This window comes from Centroberyx affinis, unplaced genomic scaffold, assembly GCF_046629955.1.
Source record: "Centroberyx affinis isolate AG114_WGS23_722 - 3 ecotype Tasmania unplaced genomic scaffold, CSIRO-AGI_Caff_v1 ptg001094l_1, whole genome shotgun sequence".
Lineage (NCBI taxonomy): Eukaryota > Metazoa > Chordata > Actinopteri > Beryciformes > Berycidae > Centroberyx > Centroberyx affinis.
The window spans coordinates 840963-868903 of record NW_027279639.1 but is presented as its reverse complement, the minus strand read 5'-3'; the positions used below and the strand labels follow the sequence as shown (position 1 = coordinate 868903).

Here is a 27941-nt window from a genome sequence, read left to right as displayed (position 1 = left end):
TGGCGACCAACATTTTAACACCGGTCTTGGCTTCAGTTCAGGAACACGTAAATTCTCTCCTTGGTTCCTCTGACAGGCAGTCGCTTTTCTGTGCTAGACAGTGGAGCGTGCCCTTGACTCCTTTCATTTTTTTCTAAAGTGTTCTAGTGGGGTGTGTGTGTGTGTGTGTGTGTGTGATGTCTGTTCACTCCTGAGGGTGACTGGAAATCTGAGGGAAAGTGGGAGGGAGTTCCCTGCTCCACAAATGGATACAAGGAGGAAATGAACACGTTACAATCTCGTTACAGATTGTAATAAGCACTGATTGAAAAAAAAGTGATAGGCCTACCTGTTACAAAATGATTCATATCACATAATTATAACATGTTATGGTACTTTTTAAAGGATATTGAGTATCTTAAGTCCTTGGTTTACAGATTAGATCCTCTATAATGGATTAACTTCATGGTCAAACAATTTTTTTTTCCAAAACAGATCCCACAGAAAGACTGGGGAAGACCTGGATCAGCAGCTGCTACAATGAATATTCTTCATGCAGCTAGATCAAAAATGTGTGGAACAAGAGCGTTTACCTTTCCACAGGATCCAAGGTAACCCTCCCTGCTGCCATTTAGGGCAAACGCCTACCTGGAAACCTGGCTTTGATGTCAGACAAAGGTGGGGGAGAGAGAGGGGGAATGTCATCGGGTTGTCAGGTGGGCATTTCCCATCACAGATGCTTGGTTGGATTAAGCCCAGGCCGCCTGCAGAAGGCTCAACAGGACGTTTTGGCATCCCAGAACCATCTTCCTCTACACCCGCCCTCATTATGAGACACAAACTACTGTTGAAAAATTATTAAACCTGCAATAAGCGATATCAGACCTTATAACCAATCCTGAACTTAATGTGTGCTATGTGGAGATTTCATTGAGACATAATGATATAAACCAATATCCACACAGCAGCCAGCTGTGTTGCTGTTTTCACCTCTTTTCTAAAGCTTGTTGTCAAATTCAGTTCGAGAACGAAGCTCCTCCCGCTCCATTCAGTAGCTTGCCATTTTTTTAAAACTAGCTTGTCTCTTCCCTCCCTGTTTAAAAGCGGCGCTCCCTCTCCCATTCCTGAAAAAGATTCTCATAATGGCGGAATCGATGAAGGATGGAGATGGAGACTCGATGGAGGAGTAAACTTGTTAAACTAGTAAATTTGCTACCTGCCTCTTCACTTGTCATTGTGGGACATGTAACCTTCAGTTGGAGAAAGATCTGTCAAAGTGAGACTGGTAACCGGCGACACTTCTCCGTATTTCCCATCTATTTTTTCACTGTATACCTACAAGAATGTTCTGGATTGATGTGACCAACTTTCTAAAAAAGAAACTTAAGATGAATGTTGAAATAGATATGTTTGATGTAATGCTATATTTTAGTCAAGATAAGATTGGAAATAACATGCTGTATATCATACAACTATTTATTATTTTTGGAAAATTCCATATTCATAAGAAAAAATGGTCAGGAACCAAGCCAACTTTCCTGCACTTTATTAATGAATTTAAACAATATAGCACCATTTTATCTAATGTTAAAAACAAAAAAGCTATTAAGACCTTAAAGTTATTAAGCGAATATAATATGCTGCATATAACATAAACTCTGGCATTGTAAAATGTGTTTTTTTTGTTTTTTAATCTTTGTCTCTATTGTCTATGTACCTGTTTGTACCTTTGTATATGAACTTGTGTACAATAAAGAAAGTGAAAAAGAAAAAAAAAGATACAGTTAGCTTAGCTATTAGCATTTATCCATCCTTGGTAGGCCTAGTGCAGTGGCTTTGCTGTGTGTTATTTACAGATGTGTTGCACTTTCTGTCGCCATCTAGTGGTCAGAAAATTTCGCTTATTGCAGCTTTAAAGTAAATAATCTGCAACTTTGTCATATAGAAATAAATGGCCGTTTTGCTGCTCTCTATCGCTAATTGATATCATACAATAGTGATTCCATCTAATCCCAGTTCATGAAAGCTTTTACATTTGCTGTTCTAAACATATAGGCTATGAGCAGGTCCATATCAGGAGCATATCAGTATGTTGGGCCAGCACCTATTTTGAGTGTAAAACACCAAAGCAATTACCGCTTATCACCAAAGGTGCCGACAAAACCAAGAAAAACAAGAATCTCGCAGGTGATCCCTTGAGGTCGGGAGCGTGGAGAGATCATGGATGTATTAAACTAGGGAGAGATGAAGAGCAAAGGGTTCACCATCTTCTATAAGTGACCTCTGACCTTCCCACTCACAGTTCCCCCCGCAGCAAGCACAAACTGCAGTATATTGTGCTTTGCATTCATCCCGGCCGGGTTGCCTGAGGGAGATTTGCTAGATTCGTCCCGGGGTTCAGTCAGGTGGGCGAGCCTCTGCGGCAAGGTCAACTCGCTGTGTGAGGAAGAAAGAGGGAGAGAAAGTCGTGAGGATTTTTTTTTTTTTTTTTTTTTTTTTTACGAGCGCTTTGCCAGAGAATTTCAAACAGCGGTAACGATTCATTTGGCTTTCTCAGGAGCAGATGAAAGCCAGAGAGAGAGAGAGAGAGAGAGAAAGTGGAGGCTGCTTGACAACAATGCAAGGATCTTTCAAAGTGATTCAGCTAATTCTCGGTGTAGGCTACTTGTGCACCCCAGCATCCCTCTTAAATAACCCTCAACCCCTCTATCATCCTCTCAGTCACTCTTTGCGGTAAAAGACAGGTGGCATAAAAACACGTCAAGCTGCCTCAACAACAGTAATCTAACTGCTGGCTGTGTGAGGCTGCTGCTTGTGCGCTGTGTTGCAGTAGAGGGGGATTTGCTTGTGCCTGGCTGGCTGCGCGGCGCTGGCAGCAGACTGTGTGTCTCTGGGCGGTGTGTGTTTCCTGCCAGGTCACTGCAGGTGGGTGGGCGGCCAGCGCACATCCACCGTTTTATCTCCACTGTATCTATTTATTTCGCCCCGATCCGCTGGCTCTGCAGAGAAGCCAGCGGATGGGCAGAAGAAGAAGGAGAAGGAGGAGAAGAAGAGGAGGAGGAGAGTGCTGCATCGTTGCGACACGGCCGGCGCCCTGCCTTGACTTGGAGCTCCTCCTGGTGGAGCAGACGGGGCGCTGCAGTGTTTGTCGGGTGCATGCTGTAATCCCCTTTGTAAATAAATAAAGAGGTGTGTGTGTGTGTGTGTGGGAGGGGATGAGGTCAGCTAAGAACAGCAGGACCTGACAACAGCACTTCTGTGACTGGGAGCACGCACACACACACACTCTCTCACACACCTCTCTGATAGGGTTTGGACTCTGCAGACAAGTGACTACAGAGAGAAGTGCTGATATGATTGAAGTAATTTGCTCTTAGACAGCCAGTGATGGAAGCAGTGCTAAATATAGTTTGTTTCAGTGTGCAGGGCGATGAATACATGCAGCTAAACTGATGGTGGTGGTTGGTTTAGCTACACACACACACACACACACACACACATACACTACCAGTCAAAAGTTTGGACACCACATTTTTCTTATTTTTACTTTTCCCCCCACATTTTAGAATAATAGTAAACGCATCAAAACTATGAAATAACACAAATGGAATTATGCTGTGACCAAAAAAAGTATTAAACAAATCAAAACTACCTTACATTTTAGATTCTTTAAAGTAGCCGCCCTTTGCCTTGATGGAAAGGCAAAGGCTTTGGAAATAAATTCATACAAAGGATCAACTTCACTATTTATGTTTGTCTAAGAAACAAATTTCAAGCATTTGAGCATAAGCCTTTAGATCAAAATGGCTTTAAGATCATGAAAAACACAGTACATTCAATCAAGTGTGTCCAAACTTGTGACTGGTAGTGTATGCACATAAATACAGGCGTAATGTTTTCTCCCTCATTGATAACAAAGTACAGTAGAGACATGTGATGTGACGAAAGAGACCACAGCAGTGAAGAGTATTAGATGTTTTTAATGGCAGATACAACATGAAGATAACAAAGGCAGTTCTCGTGACATAATGTTAACAAAGGACACTGTTCATGAACAAGCGACAACAGTAAAGCAACTATCATTTCTATCCCCATGTCTTCCTCTCTCCATCCTCCATTACTCTGCTATCTCATAGCGGTTCATCTGATACTCTACAATTTGTCTTTATTCTTTCATACAGCTCTGTCTGACAGAAAAGACAAAAAAGCCTTTGTACAACTACGTTACATATACCAGTGTACATATGTATACATATAGTCTATATTAACAATAGGTTAACAGAAAGTGCTCTAAATTCATGCTACAGTGCTGTGCTAAATCAAGACCTACAAGTACACTTTCCCCCAAAAAAAGACCCATTTCTCTCTGCTGGCAGAAAATATTGTTTGTTAAAGTTCTTGTCAGACTTCAAGTTTCTTTCACAATTAAACTATAGTGACATTTGTTATGTCTATACTTAATACAGGGACTGTTTTCCCAGCAGTTTATGGTTATTACAAAGGAAAGGGAGTGTATTTAAAAGGAGTTACTCAACCATTTTGCAAAAGAGGCCAAATTGCAAATCGAACAGTTTATGTTGCTTTTACAAAACGATGCAATGTTGCCACAAATAAAATTATAGCAAATTTTTAGTAACTCCATTAACTCATTAAAACGGTTACCAAAATTGTTTGAGCACTTTAATTAATTACACTGTGTATTCGACATGTGATGCTACAGTTTGTTTATGTGTATAATTGTCGTAAACATTAATCTCTTTCAACACATTCAAGAAATAAATTTACCGATGCATTCTATCTACATTATACAGTCAAACACTACAAGAGTACAAATAGTAGTGTGTGCCTCATGTGAGACAAATGGACCCTAACCCCATGACAAAAAAAACAAAACAAGCAAACTCATTTCACAGGCATTTGTTTCACAACGTAAAAGAACAGCGGTATAAAATTCATCCTGAATAAGGCAAAACAACACATGCCTTATAATGCATGACCTCAAATCAAGGAAAAAGGAAAATAAAGTGCCTGTTGCGTGAATAAATCGAAATAAATACGGTTCTGTACATGGAGGAAGGTTTGGAAAAGGGTCGTTCTGTGTGTGTGTCTGGGTGTGATGGGAAGTGGAAGTGTCCTCAGATGTAGCGGCTGGCTGTGAAATACACGAACGTACGCACAACGCAAAGGGGGTCAGCGCAGGGAGTTGGTGGGCATGCAGTCGCACAGAGCCCGCCTCTCCGCCCGCAGCACCAGCGTCTCCGTCTGGGAGGGGAAAGGGACAGAGGAAACACCGAAAGACTAAAAGTTATGAACTCAACGCAACATCATCTCTTGAGCAGAAAATGTTGCTTACGGATGATAAAAAGACCATATAGCATCAGAATCAGAGTCGGTATAATACATTTACAGGAATATTATATAGGAACACATACTGTCAGGACAACAGAACCTCATATAAAGTGTAATAAAGTGAAATAATTTGATATTAAAGGGGCCTTATTATCGGATTTCAAATTTCCCTCTATACAGATATATGATGAAAGATGTTTATTGAAGACATTGTTAAAATATGACTTTGTTTGAGGGATTCAATTTTGATTTTTTTCCAGGCAGTTTTAGACTAACTCCAGTAAACGCATCGCTACTTCCCCTCACTTAACAATTACTAACATCCATCCAATCAGAGGTATGGAAAATTTGCAGCAATTCAGTAAATAAACCTTTTAACTAAACTAGCCTACATGCATTTGCAAAACATCACATGGAGTATAATGAGAACACCGATGAAAGCCAAGTGCTGAAAACATTTATCCGCTCCTCTGAATGAAAACTGCGACTGTGTGTTAGTCATCTCCTTTTTTTTTTTGCTACAAAACATCATGAAGACTATTATTCTTGTCCAGGGCCACAGTATGACGTAAACATTAATTACAAAATCATGGCAACTGAATAATACAGAACCTCTAAAAGAAGAGTGATCTTGATGCTGTTGAAGTGCAGAAACAATACTGAAGGGACACAAGAGAAGACTCAAATCCAACCATGAGAGGGGCTTCACTCACCCTGGCATCGAGGTTGAAAGCGGTCTTCTTTAAATCTTGCAGCGCCCTCTGCATAAACTCAAAGGCATGACAATCCACACAGGGGCGACCTGGACAAAGAGGCAGGTGGAGTTCAGAAATAGTGACATAAGGGTTAGACAATGCCAGGCCGATATGTCCGATATCGGCCAATCATGTCATCCACCTCCAGTATGATGGAGGCTCCTCTCTGACCACAGCTGCATGAACCAGTCTGTAAAACCTGCAATGACATATTATATTCTTTGCACATTGTATTTATTCATTTAATTCTTGACTAATGTTTTTTTAATTAATTCTTCTTTTAAACACAATACCCCCCCCCCCCTCCCCCCACCATTCATTAGGTGCAAAGCTGCTAACCCTAAAGTAGCCTAATTTTATTTTTATGGCTTTCAATGGAGAATTTTAGTTTCAAATGATGGTCTAAATCAGTGATTCTCAACCTTTTTCATACAATGGACCCCTAATTTAGTCCACATTAGAGCCACGGACCCCCATTTGATGAGATTTTGTCTCTCGGACCCATATCTGAGAATATTTTTATTGTCAGATATGATTTTGTCCAGAACTCCATGACTATTCGCATTGTAGGTAGGGGATAACAGTGAAACTATGATCAAAATAGTCTTTTCTTCCACATTCTCTAATTGTATTAACTGCTTGTAAATTAAATAATGCTGAAATTTATCAATTCATCAAGTTGCTGGGGAACCGCCTGGAGCCCCCTCAAGGACCCCTGGTGGTCCCCGGACTCCACGTTGAGAACCACTGGTCTAAATGCTGTTTCAGAGGCTTTTCCACTCTGACAAGAATACAATTCTGTGGGAAAGATGAAATACCAGTTGGTTTTTTGTGTTTGGGTTTTTTGGCATGAAGATTGTCAAATTTAAATATTCTGAATATTTGCACAAAATATCTGTCATCGGCGCTTTAGTATAGGCTACAAAACTAGGCTACTGTTATGGGCTTTCAAACCCCCATATTGGTCAAACCTAGCAGAGATAAAGAACGGTGTCACCAAGAAGAGCAGGCCCAGCATCATGTTTTGATAATACACCATACTGTACAGGATGACCTACAATTTCCAGTGAGAATCCTCAACACAAAAGTGGAGATCTTGATGTAGCAGCATCACGGAGGCGGCATACTGAAAACACACAGAATCTAATCTAAAATGCAAAAAGGGAAGGGAAGAGATCCAAATGCAGTTGTTAAGATGCACCTACTTTCGGCAGGGATTACGGTGCCAGTCTCCTGCTCCGCTTCAGCTGCACCGAGGCAGAGCAGCTGCACCAGCACCACGAGCGCCGCTGCCTGCACATAGCCACTGGACGCCATGGCGATGCAAATGTCCAATACGATCAATTACCTGGAATATGCAGAGTAAAATGAGCAGGCCTGTGGTTGACATAGATACAAAAAAAAAAACAACACACGGATAGTCTAATATCTAATGCGACCGTCAGTGAAATCACAAAACCTCACAGGCTTTGTGTGGATATTAGCCCAATTCTCTGCGTTAAGCGTTTATTTACACACTCTGTTAAAAATATAGTCAACATGGATACAGAATTGTTACATATTGTACTTACAAATCGATGATATCTTAGAGAAACCCAGACCAGTGTAAAATGCCCACTTAGGACCGTATTATGTGGATTAACGGAGCGCGCATGCGTATTAGGCCGATGTGCGCTTTGCTTTGGGGACCAGCGTCAAGACTTCCGGCCATAACATTCAAAATAAAACGCTTGACGAACATGAAGGTTTTCTGAGTAACACACAGCAAAAAGTGAAAATAAATAATACATTTAAGGAATATATGGGAAATTAAAATACAATTGCTATTTCAGTATGTCCCTATATGTAGGCTACACATACAGATCTGTACAGGGTTTATATCAGGCAATTGGAAGCGGGTCTTACTAAAGTCCATCTTTATTTATTTCAGTTCCGATAATATTAAACATGTTTGATTGGCAAAGTTAGCTAACGTTGACTCGCAAATCGGTTTGGCATTTCGGCGACAGTACAATCCTACTTTTAGCTAGTTTAAAGTTTGGCTGGAGTCAGTGGGCCAAGCAGGTTCTTTCAACATACGCTAGCCTATCTTTTCCTATGTTCCATTTTCAGTCAATGATTTAAGCTAAATGGCATGTTTCTTACCTTTGCAACAGACTCCTGTGTGGATTCATTGACAGACTGTGACTGACAGCCAAAGCATGCTGTGGCAAACGATCAGCGACGGGTTTGACTGAACCAACTCAAAGGGTGGTCCAAAAAAATTTTTATTACTTGTTTTTGTCAGTTGCTGAAAATAGTAAAATGATCATTGATATAGGCTGCTTAAATATAATCACCTGATTGCGGGGACTGTATGATGATAAGTGTATTTTTAAAAATACAAAAAGTGGGGTAGCAAAACCATAACTTTGCTCCCCCTAACTGAATAATGGGGATGCATTTGCTCCACTTGCTCCATTGCTCAGGTGCCTATGGTGGAGATGATGTGTCGCCTCTATCTCACTCCAGTGTATTGTTAGTGCTGGTGTTTCTCCAAAGTAAGACCACATTTCATTGGATATTTTCTTCTTCAGTCAAAGGTTTTCTCTTTGTCTTCACTGAAGAGGATAAACATGTTGGAAGCAATTCTGACTCTAAGAAGACTTCTTTTATCCTGCCATCTCAAACTCAATATATTCTTTGGCCAAGTGGAACACAAAACAGAAAACTAAGCAGTCAGCCCCTTACATTTTGATTCCTATATCTTTCTCTGTATGGGGGAAAAAGGAGAAGCGCGCTGGCCCGAAATGAGCAGCGGCCGGCCAGTGGCTCAGAATAATTTGGTTAATATGTCCCATTTAGGCCACCGTCACATCCATCTCCACACTGCAGCGTCCAAAAGCTCTGCTGAGGTGTTGCTTTTGAACAGGCTATCAGCGAGAAGCCGAGTGTCGGGCTGAATCACACTGGATAAGCACTTTAGTGTGCTGATTTAAAGATAGCCTCGCCCAGTCTTTTTCATGGTCCCCTATATAGAAATGCCTCAGACCACAGAGTGATGTTCAGCAAAGGAAGAGGCATTGGAGAAGATTTTACTCCAGAAAATGGTTCAATATAGCACCAGAGAATGGTTCTTTATCCTTGAACCACAGCAGAACTCGTTTGGTGCTATAAAAACCCTTTTAGAAAGGTTCTCTACAGCACCATGCTCAAATAGTTCTACATAGACCCTTTATGGTGCTGTAAAGAACCATTTAAGAACATATAAAATTCCTCATTCAGCAGTATTAAAAGACCTTTTTAAGAACCATACTGGGTCTTTCTCTGATTTGCCAATTTTATCGTCATGTCAGCAGATCAGAGGGTTGTTCAAGTCATTACGGTGCTAAGCAGAACCACTATTCTGACCAAAGAACCCTTGAAGAACCCTCTTTTTTCTGTGTGTACTTTAACAGGAGGGAGACAGGGAGAACACAGCATAGCCTTACTACACTGAGCAGCTTCACACACCGTAAATTTGTCTAAGACAGAACTACCTACTGGTGTCTGCATTTAAACTGAATATAAAAGCCAGCAGGTACAACAGTGCTCTCTCTTCCATCCATCTCCCTGCACCAACTCCCAGCAGTGTCAGCCCACTAAAGCCAAAGTTATGGCAAAGTCCCTAACGTATAATTTACCACAAAACTATGGTAAAAAAGGAGTGATGGCTGATGACTGACTAGATATTATTATTTATTTTGTCAACGTGATAAATTATTAGAACTATTGGCAGAGGTTTGACTAAGTCAATCTCAAGTCTTGAGGTACAAATCTCAAGTCAAGTCCCAAGTCTAAATGTAGAACAGCAAGTCAAGTCAGAACAAATCAAGAGTCCAGTATCAATTTAATATCTTAAAGAAAACTAAATATCTAGGACTTTTCAATGCAATATGGTTTTAATAGGATAAAAACTTGGTAAGAGCATCATGAGTTTGATTTCTATAATCAGTTTCAACTTCAATAAATTCAATCATTCCGTACAAATTCAGAAAATAAAATTTAAATTAAACAAATCTCATCACTTTCAATCTAAATCATTTACACAAACACAAGATCTCAAGTCAAGACTTTAGAAACCTTTTCAAGTCATCAAAGTACAAGTCTCAAGTAGTTAAAACTGACTTGAGTCTGACTCAAGTCCCCACTCCATATTCTGTATGTGAATGCATCAGGCAGAGGGGGAGGAAGGTGAGTTTACACACCATGGACCTTGACATGCGGTCCTGCTCTTCCAGATTCTGAACTGCTAATTCATAACACCAGTCGATTCTCCTCCTTGTCGTAACCTCAAAAATATCTGAATGACATCCTCCAATGAACTAACTGTTTTTCCCCCTTTTCATTTTTTTTCTTTTTGAAAAACAATTTTAGAACAGTACAAGTTCATTACACTGCATTTGCACACCAATGTATTATCAGGACCACCAATGTCTATTGTTGGCAGCAATGACTTTATTTATATTTTCTATAATTTATATTTATATACAGTTTATATTTTTTTTACATTCAAACTTCTCCATTTGAATGTTGCAGCAGTGACTTTATGACTTCATAATGGGCAGCATTCTAGAGCTGCCATGTTCTGAACCTTGGCTGCTGCTGACTGGAGTCAGATGAAGATTGATACCCTGCAAAGTATACGCTTGTTTTCAGGAGTATGTTAATCATAAATTAGTTTTGGCATTTTTGCCAAAAGTACTGCAAGGATGTTGTGCTGTCCTTGGCGTCACCGAAAGGTAAGTTTCACAGTTTTTCAGTAGTTTCTATGCTTTAAATGTGACCTTGTGAATTGATAATGTTGGCATTACACATGCTTGCATCTACAAGTGTTTTGCAGATACTATCTTGTGAGTCCAAGTTATGCCAACTTATATTAGTTATATTACTTATGTCTCTGTCATATTTATCCATGTGTATTTTTCTATATTCAATCAGCACAAACCAAAAAGTCCCGACAAAAATGTTGTCAGGGCCGATGATGGCAGACTGCACTCCAGTCATCAGGAGAGGTGAGGAAATGCTTCATGACTGTATTCTTTTACTTTCTGTGGTCCTTAGAATAACCAACTGTGTTTCTCTTCATCAGCAGTCTGAACTTGAAGGAGCCCAGAGAGGAGAAGGGGCTCCCTGACCCTCCAGCAACCTCCGCCACTCCAGTCTCAGCACCAGAGACTGGGAACCAGCAGAAGGCCAAGAAGCCTTCTTGGTGGCGGAGGTTGTTTCCCAGTCGCCGCAAGGTACGTTTCACACAAAGTGCTGCTGCTAGACATGAACCAGATTTTAGTAGTTTGTAGATTTTACATTTGAACTTGTAAGTTGTGAAAGAGATCAGATACTATCTTCTGTGAGTCCAAGTTATGCCAACTTATTTTAGTTATGAAGGCAGCTTATGTCTCTGTCATATTTAACCATGTGTATTTTCCTTTATTCCAATCAGCACAAACCAAAAAGCCCTGACAAAAACGTTGTCGTGGGCGATCATCAGGAGAGGTGAGGAAATGCTTCATGACTGTATTCCTTTACTTTCTGTGGTCCTTTCATTAGCTGGTTTATTCAGTCTGGTGGATAATTTCACCCAAAGTGCCTACAGACAACTAACTGTGTTTCTCTTTATCAGCAGTGTGAACTTGAAGGAGCCCAGAGAGGAGAAGGGGCTCCCCGGTCCTCCAGCAACCTCCGCCACTCCAGTCTCAGCACCAGAGCCTGGAAACCAGCAGCAGGCCAAGAAGCCTCGTTGGTGGCGGAGGTTGTTTTCCAGTCGCTGCAAGGTACGTTTCACACAAAGTGCCGCTGCTAAACATGACTCAGATTTTTTGTTTTACATTTGAACTTGTAAGTTGTGAATGCTGTACAAAAACTTATTTTTTATAGTTTATTAGTCTGTTGCTGCAGCCTCTGCTATATTTAAGCATATGTGAATCTCTTTCCTCCCAACAGAAAAAGAAGTGTAAGAATGCAGGTGCGAAGGCTCCAGCTGCTGCTGAGGCCAAATAGGAGCGGCCCTCCCCCCCGACACAGAGGGGTGAGGTGGTTGAATCCACTCCCGCCAAAGTGGAGCAAGCCACTAAGAAGAAGCAGCCTCAAAAGAAGGCTGTCACCTTAGTGGAAATCATTCCTGAGGCAGGACGTCCCGCGCCTGTCCAGGCTTGGATTCCTCCTCCAGCGGTCCAGACCCATGGACTCAAACCGGCCGCCCAGAGGCTTTCAAAGGAGCAGCTCGTCTGCCTCGGGTAAGCACACACACACACAATGATTGTTCATTTGCATGCAGGTGTGCACATAAGATACAAAGCTGTAACAAGACATGAATCCATGCAATAGCAGTAAAACACAGAGGGAAGAAAATGCGCTCCAGTTTGTGACTGTCATTGAAGAAGATGTGATATTATTGTCTTCAGTCTGACTTGTTGTGTTTGTGTCTAAGGTTCCCCAACCTGGCGCAGACTTGTTATATGAACGCCAGCCTGCAGAGCCTCCTGAGCCTGAAAGCATTCGCTCAGGAGATCAGCCGCCAATGCAAGGTGTGGCGTTCAGTCCCTGAGGCTAAAGTGATCAGGTACATGCTACCCACCCTTCCACACACACATGTAGCTTCCCTACTCTGCAGTGACACACACAGTCACTCTGAAGCTCCTCCACAGACTTGCAGCTCAAGAAGAAATAACAGAATACTAAAACAACACTCTCTCTTCCATTCTCTCCTCTCCTCTGTTCCTTTGCTCTTTCTCTCCAGAGGGTTTGTGGACGTCGGATTGTCCCGTCACTCCGACAGCATGCTCCACAAACGGACAGTCCTCCACTCCTTCAAGAGGACGGTCTCCGCTCACGCCAAAAGGTTTGAAGACAACAGGCAAGAAGTGAGTAAGCTTTGTATCTTCAACAGAGAACACAGCAGCACGCAGATCTTTACTCCATTTTTTTATTTCACCACCTGCTGCTAGTTTCTCCTCTGTGTGTTGAATTCTCTGTTTGTTTCTGTGTGTGTGTGTGTGTGTGTGTTCAGGATGCTCACGACTTCCTCACCAGCGTGTTGGACCAGATGAGACATCTAGCTCCAATGCTGCAGGGAATCGTGGCAATGACGGGCGAGAATTACACCTGCCCAGTGGAGGCTCACCTGGCCTTCAAGATGCAGAGTGCCAGGACCTGCAAGGGGTAAGACTACACAGCAACACGCATCACACACATTTCTACCTGCTGGGACGTCCCATAGCTGACCATTCCTGTAGTTTCAGCCTGTCAGGATTCAATTAGGACGCCACAGAGACATTTGAAATGCAGGACAGCCCTCAACACTACAATACAGATCTGATGGCATTTTCAACTTGAATCATCTAAATGTCTCTTGATATGATGTTTGTGCATTATTCCCCTGCTGTTCAGATGGACTAAGTTGTAACAGTCTTGATAACAAAACATGCTAAGAAGGTTAGCCAGAAGATTGTCATGCCATTGACTGATGTGTGATTCTCCTCATGTGTAGTTATGGTACAAAGTCTGTAAAGCAGGACAAGAGGAGTTGTCATTAACTGTGTGGCTGTATGTTTATGTGTATTGCCCCTTTACTGTGTAGATGTGGGGTGCAGTCCTTGAAAGTGGAGGACTTCACCTTCCTGTCTCTGGACCTGGTGCCTGGAGGCTCCGTGGGACACTCGCTGCAGCGATACCTGATGGTAAGTGGCTCCTCTGTCTGATGGGACGCCCCATGTAGCACCTAACACTAAGTTCAAATGCTGCAAACTGGCCTGATTGGACGGATTTCAGTAAGTCTTTAGCGAGGGAGCCAATCAAGACCAGGCCCAGTTGTGATGTGTTTATTGGGGTCAGTCCAAACTGGAAGGAAAAATGTGTGTCTGTGTGTGTTGGTGCATGTCTATGGGTATGTTAGTCATTTGATTTGTTGCCATCCATGCAAATCTCTAACTTAAAGCATGCCGCCTTGCTGCTGTTGTGCTGCAGGAGGAGCAGTTGGAGTATCGCTGTGAGTGTGGAGCGAACAAATCTGGACAGCAGTGGTCCTTTTTGACCCTGCCCAGGTGAGTGACATCACATCCATCACAAAAACACCACACGACTGTTGTCATTTCAGTGATTTTGGACCTATATAGAATTTTTCTCTTACATACCTGGAGTACTTTGATTCACAGATAATATTAGAATAACTATTCTGCTTCACCATCTTGTCTCCCCTCTCTCTCCCTCATTCTGTCTTCCTCTCTGTCAACTTCTGCTCCTATCTATTCCTCTCCACCTCTCCCCCTTCATCCCTGTCTTTTGTGTCAACAGTACGCTGGTCCTGCAGCTGAAACGCTTCAGGTTCACACCCTTCTGGACCCTGGAGAAGGTGCAGGACCCTGTGGTTCTGTCCAGAGAGCTGCAGCTGGAATCTGAACAGACAGAGACTGACCGTGTGACCCCTGTCAGCCCTGCTTCTGCCTCGGGTACTGTAGTGACATTTGAACTTGATACACCTTCCACATAGACTGATGTTCATCTGATGTGGACACTGACACCAGATTCATCTTGGGATGACAGCTATGTTTAGTGAAAAATTCTTCTGTGATCCGGTTGTTGCAAGCAGAGGAAACATTTCAATGTGTTAAATATGAATTGATGTTAGAAATGTAGTGCATACAGTAGTCTGTATATTTAGAGCAGTGTAATATGGATGCTGATATTTGCATTTGAAACATAGAGACCTAGAATCAGGTTTAGTGAAATATATGTAATGCTCATATTCTTTGCTGTTTTTCTTTCTTTCCCATTCTTTTATATTCCAGACACAGTGAGCAGAGAGAAGAAAGACCCCATGGTGAGGATAGAGGTAGAGATAGATGGATAAGTACTGCAAGAGAGAGAGAGAGAGAGAGAGAGAGAGAGAGAGAGAGAGAGAGAGAGAGAGAGAGAGACAGAGAGAGAGAGAGAGAGAGAGAGACAGAGAGAGAAACAGAGTGAGACAGAGAGAGAGATTGAAAGGAAATATTAAATAACAGGCCATAGATAGTTGCGTGCAGCTTAGCTGATAATTATAAGTCTAAATAGAGTTAAATGGATTTTAACTCTTTAAGTGAAAGTTACACTGTGTGTGTTGGTATTGTTTGTTTGTGTGTGTGTGTGTGTGTGTGTGTGTATCTAACTGTTGTTTCTCAGGCTGTGACTCGCTACAACCTGGTCAGTGTGCTGAGCCACATCGGCTCCACATTGAACTCTGGTAAGATCAGCACACACTGCAGCTAACCATCATTTTCATTCATCTATTGATTATTGTTTGGATTAATCATTAGTCTATAAAATGTCAAAAATATGCATTTGATACACACTGTGGTGATGAGCGGTTATTGTTTTGGTGTTTTGCACTTGATGTTTACGCCAATAATTTGACCTTTACTTAAGTCAAATTTCAGCAAACTAACAATACTTGCACTTGAGTCGTAACACTTCATCCAGGCCTATGAAAATACACACACACACACACACACACACACACACGGTACACCCTACAGAGAACCTATGTGAGTAGGTGAGTGTCTCTAGACGTCCCATGTAACAGTGTGTCCTCTCCTCTCCTCTCAGGACATTACATCAGTGACGGGGCCTACACAGAGGAACAGGCAGGCGACCTGACAGACCGCTGGCTCTCTTATAATGATGAGAGGGTCAGTGAGACGACCGGCGCGTCTGTCTGCAACCTGAGGAAGAGCACAGCTTACATCCTCTTCTACGAAAAACAGGTAAGAGCACAGCAGAGACCATGTGTCTGAAGAGACACAGAGAAACAGTCCATGATTTCTTGGTCAGATTCAGGTTCAGAAGGACAGGGGTCTTGAAAAGGATTCTGGATGTCACCTGTCTAATGCTGATGAAATCCACTAATACTGGACTTATGTGTGTTGTGTGTGTTGTGTTCTCAGCCGTAGAAGAGGCGGAGGTCGGTGGGACGGTCCTGCAGCGAGCGGGATGGCTGTTAAGATCAGCGGCCGAGAGCCTGGACCTGATCCACCATGACCCAGACACTTTGCTTCAGGATCCCACATGAGGACCTAGAAGACGATGCTTCAGGATCCCACAAGAGGACCTAGAAGACGGCGCGCAGGTAAGTATGGTCTCTCTCTCTCTCCGTCTCTCTCTGTCTTCCCTCTGTAGGTGGTGGAGGTGAAGCTGAAGATGGAGGAGGAGGAGGACTACCTGGGTGTCCCGTGGCCCGGCGACCAGACCACAGAGGGACCGGAGGCCACCACCCACAGGAGGATGGGTTTCCCTCAGAGAGCCTGGCTCCTCCCAAGGTTTCTGCCTCTCAGAGGGAGTTTTTCCTTGCCGCTGTCGCCTCTGGCTTTACACACCATCCAGAACCCGTCATCATTTCTAGGTAGAGCCTTTCCATTGGCTTTTCATGCCTCAATTGAACAGAAGGAAAGTGTTTGCACACAGCATGACAACCAACACAGGGACCGAAAAACGTAGTACCTTGAGTTGTGCAGCTTGATATAACCTCCAAATGTTTTTTTCTCTCTCCATTCATCGCCCTTATATGGCCAAACAAGTCTGAAAATCACTTGGCCTATATGAGCGCCAAAAAAGCAGAGCCGACAATATATAAAAAACTAGAATTGCTTTCTTTATTATTTAGTTATTAAACCTTTCAGTGTAACACCAAAATCTTTATGACCAGATTTTGGTGTTACATACAGAAAGTTATTCACTTATATATTGTCAAAATCTGCTTCATGTGATTTTCAGAGCTGTTTCACCTCATAATGGCAGTGAATGAGAGAGAGAGAAAAAACTTTGGGCTTATATCAAGTCCAGGAAGCTACACAACCCAAGGTACTTCCAAAGTTCACCATCCTTTAAATCCTAGAGTCCAAAGGATGGTGAATCAAAGGTGGGTTCACCATCCATTAACTCCTTCCCACTCCTCCCTCGTCCTTCTCACTCATCCTCGTCTCGCTCCTGTGGAAGAGTGAGAAGGACGATGTTTTCCGTCTCTGTGTCGGGCATCATACAGTTTGCATAATCATCTACCTGGAAAATCTGATTTTTACCGTCATGACATGCAGATGGTTTCATCTAAATGCTTCATGCCTTTGGCTTGCTCTCTGGGGAATAAAAAAATAAAAAAATATTTTTTTAAATAAAGACAGTTGTTCCTTGTATCTCTTCACTCTCAGTACTAGTGTCAGTAAGGTTGAGAAGAGGCTCAGTGTTCAGTGTCTGGACAGCAACACACTGTTTGATGCTCCACAACAGCTCACCTTCCTCTGGATGTTAAACAGCACAGTGACTATGACTGTCTGTATGCTTGTCTGCTTTTTTTGCTGCATCATTTAAACAAACACCAGCCTTTTGGTACATGCTCCTTTTCTGAGTGTGAAATACACAAGAAGAAGAAGAAGAAGAAGAAGAAGCAAAGACTGAATATGTGTTCAGTTTGTGCTGCTGAATGGCTTTTTACTACAAGACCTGTCACACTGTTCATCTGCTGAAAAGACAAGCAAGAGTATTAACATGCATGGATTGACTTTACTGTCTGCATGGACATTAGGTGACCAAGTCACAGTCAGTCTCAAGTCTTGAGGCACAAGTCTCAAGTCAAGTCCCAAGTCTAAATGTCAACAACAGCATGTCAAGTCAGAACAAATCAAGAGTCCAGTATCAATTTAATGTTTTAAAGAAAACTAAATATCTAGGACTTTTCAATACAATATGGTTTTAATTGGATAAAAACTTGGTAAGAGCATCATGAGTTTGATTCTATAATCAGTTTCAACTTCAATAAATTCAGTCATTCCATACAAATTCAGAAAACAGAATTTAAATTCAGTCATCTGCTGGAACAAATCTCATCACTTTTAATCTAAGTAATTTACACAAACACAAGATCTCAAGTCAAGACTTCAGAAACCTTTTCAAGTCATCAAAGTACAAGTCAATGTCAAGTCCCAAGTCACCGAAATGTATATATTGCTCACCTCTAAACTCAAGATGAAAGTGTTATTATAGATAGCAGATTGTTTTACATGGAACAAATCATATACACAAAATGGCATACCTTCCTTATTGAGGTTAAAAAGTAAAGTTATCAGATGACTAACGAACAACTAGTCAGAATATTATATAATCATTATTATATTATTATATAATAGCCTATATAACAGGGCATTTCCGTGATTGGAAACGCTCTTTACTTGCCATATAATATGTCAGGCTGTCAAAGTTCAGATATTCTCAAAGACTATCAGTGTCTACTAGCTGCTAAAAGTCAATGTATCCTTTTGCAAAACCGCTTTACCTCCGGTCTTAATCTAGCAATCTGAAGATGGTTTGGTGCAACTCGGAGTATTTCACCCCAGGATGATTAAAAAAAAACCCAAAAAAACCCATCTTTTATTCTGTGAATCGTCTGCAAAATTATAACTAGGCCTGTGCCTTTTTATTTTAAGCACTCGTGAGTTTATTTTTGATAGCCAGGCTAATTATTTGCTGTCTAAAATATGAAGTTAAAGGGAGAATGCTCATCTGGCATCTGGCTACATCTCATGGTCATGGATGTAGCCTATTATAATACTGACGGAATTTGCGTTCACGTTTGTAATTTTTAGGACGACGTGCAACTAAATATGTGACAAACTATTCCCAGCTCCACAAGAAGTGACACGGTGGAGCCCGCGCGTGCACACACATATCCATTTTATTGGAACGTTAATCGTTTTAAAGCAATAAAGAGTAATTGCTCTACGGGCAGATGCAGTGCAACTGGTAGGCGAGCCGTCCAGCACCCCTCACCTCCACCCACCCCCCTCTACCAGTGTGGGTGGGGTCCTGAATGATGTTTTCTTAGGTAGCCTGTTAAAATGCCCGAACTCAAAACACTTCTTTTTCCAAGATGGCGTCGATGAAGGATAGCGACACCGGCCTGTGGCTTCATAATAAACTAGGATCTACCGACGAACTTTGGGCGCCTTCCAGTATTGCTTCTCTCCTCACCGTTTCAGTAATCGACAACATACGGTTGTGTTTTTCGAGTTTGTCGCCTCCGGTGAAGCTGAAACTCTTGCTCGGGATGTTGCATCTTCCTCGGCGGACTGTTGATGAGGTGGGTTGCTATGACTGGTGCTGGAGCGCGAGTACTACTAGCTAACGTAACGTTACCGTGCTAACCAAGTAGCTTAGCCTTGCAGGTTGCGCTAAGTGTCTAGCTGAGAGCAACGCTACCCCCGCTTTGTATCACTTAAACCAAACAGTGCTGTTCACGCTAATGTTTACTAGCTTGACAGTTAAGTGGCCCGCTACTACTCGCACAGCCCACCAGCCATCATCTCACTAAACTATCTTAAATTGTTAGCTAGCTTAAGGTATTGACGACGGCTAATGTCCTTAGCTAACGTTATGAGCAGCAGGCTTATGTTATGGTATCTGCGACTGATTATGAAATAACATTTTTACCGCCGACCCGCATGCGCTATTGATAATAACCTTTTACAAGCTGACGTTAGCAACTTAGACGACAAGCGTTAACGTACAATTACATGATTTAGTCCGCAGTGGTTTGCCAGCTACAAAGAGCGTCTCCAGTACAGACATTATGGTGGGACTGGCACAGTAAAGTTAACCAAGCATGTCACCGTTTAGAGGGCGTTACCAGCTCACAGCGGTACCTTGGCATCTAGTCCGACATGTAACTTGGCTAGCCACTTGAAACGTGAGATCTTTACTATTGCATCGATGCCTTTCATCAGTATTTCTGACGTAAACAAATTGACTACACCATGTTAAAAGTTGTCACGCAATTGACACCTCATCATGTTACACCTCCTGACCACAAGTGGCAGATTAAAATCTCCCACAGTTCCTCTAAACTCATGGTAGTTTTGTTGACTAACCAATGTATAAATCAGGGTGGATCTCTAGCTATGTGTTCACTATGCAGTAGGATCTGGTATTTTATCGATGTAATAAAATTTGAAAGGAACATCAACTTCTCAGGCAGTGTCAGGCTTTCATCCTTCATTAGTAGGACACAAATTGAGAATCCTTTGTTAGTACAAATTGCTGGATTGGCCCTAACACCAGCTCCCTTTGTTGGCAGATGAAGGAGGCCCTGTCGGAGATCATCCAGTTGGCTACGGTGGATTCGGAGCCCTGGGTGCTGATGGTTGCGGACATCCTGAAGTCCTTCCCAGAGACGGGCTCCCTCAATCTGGACCTGGAGGAGCAGAATCCAAATGTACAGGACATCCTTGGGGAGCTCCGCGAGAAAGGTGTGTTGGTGTTTCCTTAATATTGAATTAGTTGTGACCCATTCATATCTGCCACTGGAAATTGTCCCCACAGCTTGACAAATGTAAATATAATGAAATTAATCATCTGGCCTTTTTACTCAGCCTGCCACCCCAAAAAGCAATTTTAATTGTAATTATAGCACTATTGTCTGTGCATGATGACTTTAAATATCCAAATAAGAGCCATTCTTGTACTACAACACCTACTGCAGTTGATCTTTGAATTGGCCCAGAAGCAAACTTGGATCTCAGAACCAAAATTACCCCACGTCTATATATATTTTTTTGTACAAGAAACACAATAATGTATCAGCCAATGGTGTCAGGCTATTTGGTATGTAATGTTTGTGTGCAGTGAACTTTGCATCCTGGGAAAGAGCAGTGCAGCTAGTCGGTCTCATAGCGGGCCTGGTGGGGAAACTAGGAGTACAAGAAACCCACATGTCCTTTCAACATCTCACTAGATCAGCTTGTTTGCTGTGGTTATATGGAACTTTAAACAGCAGGAGTGACTGGAGTTGAATATTGTACTCATGGATACAGTCTGATTAAAGTTTTGGTAAACCCACTTGGATGGGTGGGTTTTTGAAGGGTTTCAGTTGTATCTAATTTATGCACATATGCAGTTGTATTTAGACAAGATGAATACAGTATAAGCAGCCACTTGTTGGCAGTTATTACCAGGATGGGCTACACTGGCTGGCTGATTTTGGGACTTAAACTACTTTTAGATATAATAAAACCTCCAAAGGATTTTGATTACCTGCCAAAGAGCCTCATAGAGTAGACAAACTTGGCATAATTTAGGCTAGCAGGTGGGGGGTTGGAATTTCCCGCCCTCGTCACTATCACTGGTTATTACCCCACAGTAGGAGACATGCTTGGGCAGCTTACAGAGAACTGAAAGTCAAGTTGACTGAAGGCCAAGAAAACTCATAGAGGCTGTAGATGATTGTTCAAATGACCTCAACTAGCCTTTTTATCAGATGGTTTACATGCATATTGGAGGTATTTATGCAGACTGTCTTCTGTGCACTTATTGTAATTTGCTCTGCATAAGAGCCTTCACTAATCATGCAGAACCCCAAGATGCTCCATGCTTGAAGTAATCTAGGCCATAGCAACATGCTGTCAATGATTGCTAAATGTCACATGCGGTGGTCTCACGCAGATGACATGAAGACCGGTTGTTTTACATATTTTCTTGATCTTCTCTCCCAGAGGAAGTGTTCATGTGGATCACGTATGAGATGGGCTGGATGTATTTTAATAGATTAGATTCTAATTTGTTGTTAGATTGTTAGTGGGTGATTTTGTTGGCATACAGAGAAACAAACAAAAAGCAGTCATTAGAGCAGTGTAATATGTAATAGGACAGATAGTTACACTACAGCTTGTTACTAGTTGGTAAGAGTTTTCTTGCTGTAATAGGAACTATGTGTGTATTTGTCCTACTGCTTATCCACAAACACCTGTTGCTTAATCCTTTCCAGAGCAGGAAACTAAACCTTTTTGCCAACTGGCCACAGCGGCCAGTGGATTCCATAAAGTTCACAGGACACTCGCACTATTTTGTCAGCCAACTTAGATTTTTATAACTTAAAGAAACCTCAGAACAATGCTGGTCACACACCAAAGTGTCTGGTAGAGTAGACACACTTACCAGTCACAGCCAGAGATGGACCATGTGTTGGCGTGCAGTAATTTCCCAGCCTGCATCTCATCTCTCCGCCTCCTCTCCTCCCCCAGTGGGCGAGTGTGAGGCGTCTGCCATGCTGCCGCTGGAGTGTCAGTACCTGAACAAGAGCGCCCTGACCATCCTGGTGGGACCCCTCACGCCCCCCGTCAAACACTTCCAGCTTAAGAGGAAGCCCAAGAGCGCCACCCTCAGGGCAGAGCTGCTACAGAAATGTAAGTTGTTCTCCCCTCCAGATAGTACACACACCTAACAGGAGCGATGGGGTCTGATTTCACACCTTCTGCCAATATTTGCAAGTACTAGGAAAGTTGGCATCTTTTTTGGCTGGTTGCTGGCATATTTTACTTTATTACATGTTTGTAACAACTGTATATAAGGTTAAAGAAATTAGTGTATTTGTTTATTTATTTGTATGTTTGTTTCCCTTTTTTATTTGTCCAAAGAAGCGGTTGGGTTACCTTATGGCTTGTAATATCCAGCTTAAAATGTAAGAAATTGTGCAGCTGTTATGCTTGATTCCCTACTGTGCCGTTCCTTTTCCAGCCACAGAGACGGCCCAACAGCTGAAAAAGACAGCAGGAGTGCCTTTTCACGCCAAAGGGAGAGGCTTGGTCAAAAAGATCGACACCACTAGTGAGTTTAACAAAGATAAACACTCACAAAAGTTGTTTTTTTTTGTGCCTATTTTTGCTGACAAATTAGTACTTCAATTCATCATTCATTATCTAAGTGTTCTTAACTTACCTGCTATCCTTTTAAAAGTAGCATAATTTGTTTTTCATTTTAAGCTATCAAATATTAAGAGAATGAACCACTTTTTTCAAATGGTAGACTGACTTCCATCTCTGTTGCTGAGACCTGTGTTCATGTTTCCCTCGCAGCACCTCTCAAGGGGATTCCCAAGGCCCCGTTCCGCAGCCCCACCACCCCCAGCATGTTCAGCCCTCCCAGTAACCGCACACCCATCCCGCCTGCGAGGACGCCCCTGCGCAAGGAGAGGGGGGTCAAGGTAATCTGGGACAGACAAAACTGTTGTCTAGCAAACCTATTTTATTTTCCATATCAAGATTATTTTAATTTGTAAAATTTCCATTATACTCATCACACATGCATTTTATTGCTGCTATATGGATGCGTCCTCTTGTGTTTTGTTGTCATTTAGTTTCTGCTTGTTTTTTTGTTTTTTTTTTATAGTTTTTTGGTTAGATGTTTTTTCACAATTCCCTCAGGGTTTTCTTTTTATCTCACCCACACAAACCTTTTTTGTTTTTGTAATAGCTGCTTTTTATTACTTCACCTCTTTGGTCACTGTGCAACGACTAATCTAAACTTTGATTTTATGAAATTGTTGTTGGTACATAAACTGGTTTACTGTGGCATTTTTATGTTATTTATTTTAATGTTTTTTTAATCGGACAAGGAATCAAACACATTTCTAATAGAATAATTTCTTGTTTGCTTTTCAGTTGTTGGACATCTCAGAGCTGGACATGGTCGGAGCCGGCAGGGAGGCTAAGAGGAGAAGAAAGACTTTGGGTAATTTTTTTTTTTTTTTTAATCTTTTGTTTTTTTACTTGTGCCTTTCTATCTCAATGTCTCTTTCTCACTCTTTCCAGTCCACCATCAGTCTACCAAACAACTTGAGATTTTCAAAATTTGCGTTTCTCATTTACTTTAGTTGAGTGACTCATAACTCAAATGTGTGGTTATTTCGAGGCTCAGATGATGTCTCCTCTGCTTTAGAAACGGAGGCTGGAGAGAAAGCAGCCAAAGAAGAAGCTGTGGTGGAGAACGCCACACCCGACTACGCTGCTGGCCTCGTCTCTGCACAGGTACTTAACTCTGTTTCTGTCTGTCTAGCTTTTTCTCTGTGTGTCTCTGTCACACACACACTTTCTTCTTTCTTTCACTTTTTTGTCTGTTTCTTTTCTTTCCTCTCACCACCATCTTTCTGTCTCACTCTCTATTTCTCTCTCTTGCTCTCTATCTCTCTCACCCACACACACACACAGACACACACAGTATCTCACTGGCACATTTTGTGTTTCAGAAACTGGGGGCGTTAAACAACGAGAGCGCCCTCCCATCAACCAGCTACCTACCGGCCACGCCCAGCATGGTGCCCTCCTCCTCCTACATTCCCAGCTCAGAGGCGCAGCCAGGTTAGATGAAGCCAAGAAGGCATTTTATTGTCCGTTCACACAGAAATCTGTCTTGCATCCAGTGCCAAAAACAACAGGTACAGACACTCTTTACAAAAACAGAGTGAAAAACCAGAATGAAAGTATAGACTAAAAGCAGCAGTTAACAAAAGAATTCCCTCTCCTGATGCTAGGATAGCTTCAGTACACCTAGTGACAACCAGGGTGCCGTAATGATTAATGACACCATCCTTCAGCCAGACGGTCCGGATACAAGCATCTGCCCTGCTGGAGTGTCCTGCATTGAGGAACTGCCTCCAGTTCCTCCAATGGATATTCCTGATATCAGTTTCTAGTGTTTTTTTTACCTGTTTATTGTCTGCTGTTGTGTGGAAAACTGAACACTGAATACACAATACAAGGCTATTGTGAGTATGGCATGAATAGCTAAGATTTTTTTTATTGGGGTTGGTAGCAGAATTTCAGTTAGCTCAGTTACTATAAAGGTCTACAAAGGCAAAATAAAGGATCTGATAAGTTTTTCATTAAGAAATCAACACTGATAAAATATTATCATTTCCCAATGCTACTCCCTGTGGAGGGAACATTTTCCCACGGGTATCAATGGAGTATCACATCAGCCTCATCAAGTCTTCCCTCATCACCCTCCTCTCCAGCGAACGCAGGCGGTTCAGGTCGGGACGCCCTGCAGTCGGCTCGTCAGCCGGAGGAGTCGGCCACGGCGGGCGGCGGCGCCACCGCCACCTTACCGGGCCAGTACAAACAGAGGACGCCCATGTACAACGCCAGCACCACGGCCAGCCCCGCCACCCCCACTTCCCCCAGCACGCCGGCCTCCACCCCCGCCAGCAACGGGCCCCCGGCCGCCGCCACCGCCAGCCAGCCGGAGACCCCCACCCAGCCCCCCAGCACGCCTCAGACCCCCACCCCGGCACCGGCCCCAACGCCACCGCAGCCCCAGCCCAAAAAGAACCTGTCGCTCACGGTAAGGTCACAGAGGATGCTGGTGTTCCTATAGCAACAGTGTGGCTGATAGTTTCTCTCTATTCCATGTGTAGGCCTGTAAAACTAAAGCTTATGCCTTTTTTAATCACTTTGGTTATATGTACTTTTCTGAAAAAATATAAGATTATTATTACATCTGTCTATTTGTTTATCTATCCAGCTGTATATCTGTTTGTGTATCCATGTGTACAGGGTCTGAAATTAACTGGTAATATTTGTCTTTGGTGGATAAATCAATAAGTGACCCTCCCCTCTGGACAGCAACGTTTTGAGATAATAACATTTCAATACCTTGGTTACATACGGTCTTTGGTGTTTGCCTGGTCTCAAACTTTGTCCCTGCTGGCCACCATAGACTCACTTCGGGATCAAAACAAAACAATGGCTCTGTATCAAACAGGCTCCTGATTGCCTGCTTGTTGTGCTATAAACCTCATATGACATATTTCTAAGAAAAATGACATTTCTATTAAAAACATACTGATCATTTTTCAGTAAATATTCTTGGCAGGTCAATTTTTTTTAGTTTACCAATCCTTGGGAGTTGAGCTGAAAAGCTAATTTTGGACACTTTGTATACAGTTTTTTCTGAACAACTGTTTGTGTCAGTGGCAGAGAATTTAATATTCTATTGAAGCTTCTCCTCAGCCAACTAAACCCTCTGCCATATGCTGTCTGCTCCCCAGAGAGACCAGATGTACGCGGCCCAGGAGATGTTCAAGACAGCCAACAAGGTCACCAGGCCAGAGAAGGCCCTCATCCTGGGCTTCATGGCTGGATCCAGAGGTACTGTAGCTGTCTCACTAGCTGCCTGATCAAAAACATCTGATTTCCCTTTTATTATGTATTCCTGTTACGATGTGTCACAACCAAGGATGTTTTTTTAGACATAAAACTCCCATTTATTTCTAATTGGAGTCAGTTTTCCAGCCTTTCTGTGTGCCTCATCACATTCTTTTTTTTAAGGTGTTAATTGTATTTTCTTTTATGTGAAAATGCTTGACTGTTAAGTGTATACAGTGTTTGTCTCACCTTTTTCACACACAGACAGTCCTTCAAATACAAACACAAAGTTGAAATATTTGTCTCTTTGAAAATGAAAAATATATCAATTTGAAAAAGGGGGGGGGGGGGAGCTGAGATAATTTTTCCCCCAAAAAACAAAAAAACACCAATGCTGTGCAATTAGTAAATATACTTCTCGCTGAATTTGTCACTCACCAGTGCAACCATGTCTGAGTAAATTTCTCATTCATTTTCTCCATAGACATTTTTGACAAATTTGGATATAAAGAGATTTAAGCTTTGAACCAACCCAACCATTAATGAGATAAATCAAAAATACACGTTTATAACAATAGATTCAGTATGTGCGTGTGTGTGTGTGTGTAAAACGAAAAAATGCAAGTGTACATAATGTTTTTTAAGAGAGAAAGTGATACTAAATAATATAACAGTAATTAATGATTGGTGATGATTTTGGCCCCTGCACACGCTCTCCTCCTCAGCCTTAAAAAAAGACGACATGTCTCACAGCAGAGCCACAGTGCAGCAGCGTCAATCACCGATACAGGTTGATAGCCTACCAACCACAAGCAACTTTGGAGCAGGAACGTTTCTATGGTTACCGTGACCTCTCTGATTGCTGGGAACGCGCTAAAGCTTGTGGGTAGTGTAATATTTCACAAGGAATTCAGGAATAAGATTGACTGATGGCTTCTACAGGAACATATACAGTCATTTCGCAATTAATCTTCCTTATGGGATAAATGAATGGGGAAATTTCCCTCCAGAACCCGACATTTCAGCTCTCTAGTTTTTAGCTCAAAATAAGAAGAAAATGAGCATTTACCTGTCTACCATCCTTCTTGTATAATTGTAATTTGAGACTTTCTTACACACTTACACAGTTAAATCCTTAAATCACACTTACCCAAAAAAAATGAAAGGAACAAACAACACACCACATAGTCTGAGTGTTAGAAGAACCAAGTGTGCCTGGTGATGCCCAGACACACACACACACAAATGGGAAATTTCTGTCCAGAACCGTTTCAGCTTTTTAGTTTTTAGCTCAAAATTCAAAATCAGAAAACAAGAATTTACCTGTCTACCATCGTTCTTGTATAATTGTAGTTTGAGATTCACACTTGGAAAAAATGGAAGGAAGAAACGACACGACACAGTCTGAGTGGATTTCAGAAAAAACAGTGTTAGAAGAACCAAATGTGTCCCAGACACACACACACACACACACACACACACACACACCTTTAAGGCCCAGTCCTAACCCGCTCTCCCCCCTCTCTCTCTGCAGAGAACCCGTGCCCGGAGCAGGGGGACATCATCCAGATCAAGCTGAGCGAACACACGGAGGTCCTGCCCAAGGCGGACGGCACCGGCAGCACCACCATGCTGGTGGACACCGTGTTCGAAATGAACTACTCCACAGGACAGTGGACCCGCCTCAAGAAATACAAACCCATCACCAACACGTCCTGAGGCGGTGCGGAGGGGACACTCAAACACACACACACACACACACACACCTCTACACACACTTTCGTATACACCCAAAACACATGTTTACATGCATACAGGCATTTGCATACACACTTGGGCCAAATCAAGCACTGGGGAAGGGGAGGGGGGGGGTTTACTGGGGAGGGGGGGTTTACTGAGGGGGGGG

General features: G+C 42.3%; 2 protein-coding genes across 2 annotated transcripts; one reads left to right on the top strand and one right to left on the bottom strand.

The window, feature by feature from the left end:
- Nucleotides 1–3967: 3967 nt before the first annotated feature.
- Nucleotides 3968–7703, bottom strand: nicol1 (NELL2 interacting cell ontogeny regulator 1). Its single transcript, XM_071523558.1, has 4 exons — nucleotides 7655–7703; nucleotides 7289–7431; nucleotides 6042–6130; nucleotides 3968–5241 (listed from the first exon to the last, which is right to left on the bottom strand). The coding sequence occupies exons 2-4, from the start codon at nucleotides 7398–7400 to the stop codon at nucleotides 5170–5172; spliced, it is 273 nt and encodes a 90-aa protein (XP_071379659.1). The 5' UTR covers nucleotides 7401–7431; nucleotides 7655–7703; the 3' UTR covers nucleotides 3968–5169.
- An 11287-nt stretch (nucleotides 7704–18990) lies between these two features.
- On the top strand, nucleotides 18991–27885 carry nelfa (negative elongation factor complex member A). Its single transcript, XM_071523553.1, has 11 exons — nucleotides 18991–19200; nucleotides 20194–20365; nucleotides 22136–22297; nucleotides 22629–22718; nucleotides 22967–23094; nucleotides 23552–23621; nucleotides 23829–23917; nucleotides 24136–24247; nucleotides 24904–25232; nucleotides 25939–26038; nucleotides 27570–27885. The coding sequence occupies exons 1-11, from the start codon at nucleotides 18991–18993 to the stop codon at nucleotides 27752–27754; spliced, it is 1647 nt and encodes a 548-aa protein (XP_071379654.1). The 3' UTR covers nucleotides 27755–27885.
- The last annotated feature ends 56 nt before the right edge of the window (nucleotides 27886–27941 follow it).

Coding starts and splice junctions, on each gene's coding strand:
- nelfa (XM_071523553.1), top strand. CDS start 18,991: ATGGCGTCGATGAAGGATAGCGACACCGGCCTGTGGCTTCATAATAAA. Junction 23,622..23,828: donor GAGGAGAAGAAAGACTTTGG/GTAATTTTTTTT, acceptor CCTCTGCTTTAG/AAACGGAGGCTGGAGAGAAA. Junction 25,233..25,938: donor AAAAGAACCTGTCGCTCACG/GTAAGGTCACAG, acceptor TCTGCTCCCCAG/AGAGACCAGATGTACGCGGC.
- nicol1 (XM_071523558.1), bottom strand. CDS start 7,400: ATGGCGTCCAGTGGCTATGTGCAGGCAGCGGCGCTCGTGGTGCTGGTG. Junction 6,131..7,288: donor CACCGTAATCCCTGCCGAAA/GTAGGTGCATCT, acceptor CTCTTTGTCCAG/GTCGCCCCTGTGTGGATTGT. Junction 5,242..6,041: donor CTTTCAACCTCGATGCCAGG/GTGAGTGAAGCC, acceptor TTCCCCTCCCAG/ACGGAGACGCTGGTGCTGCG.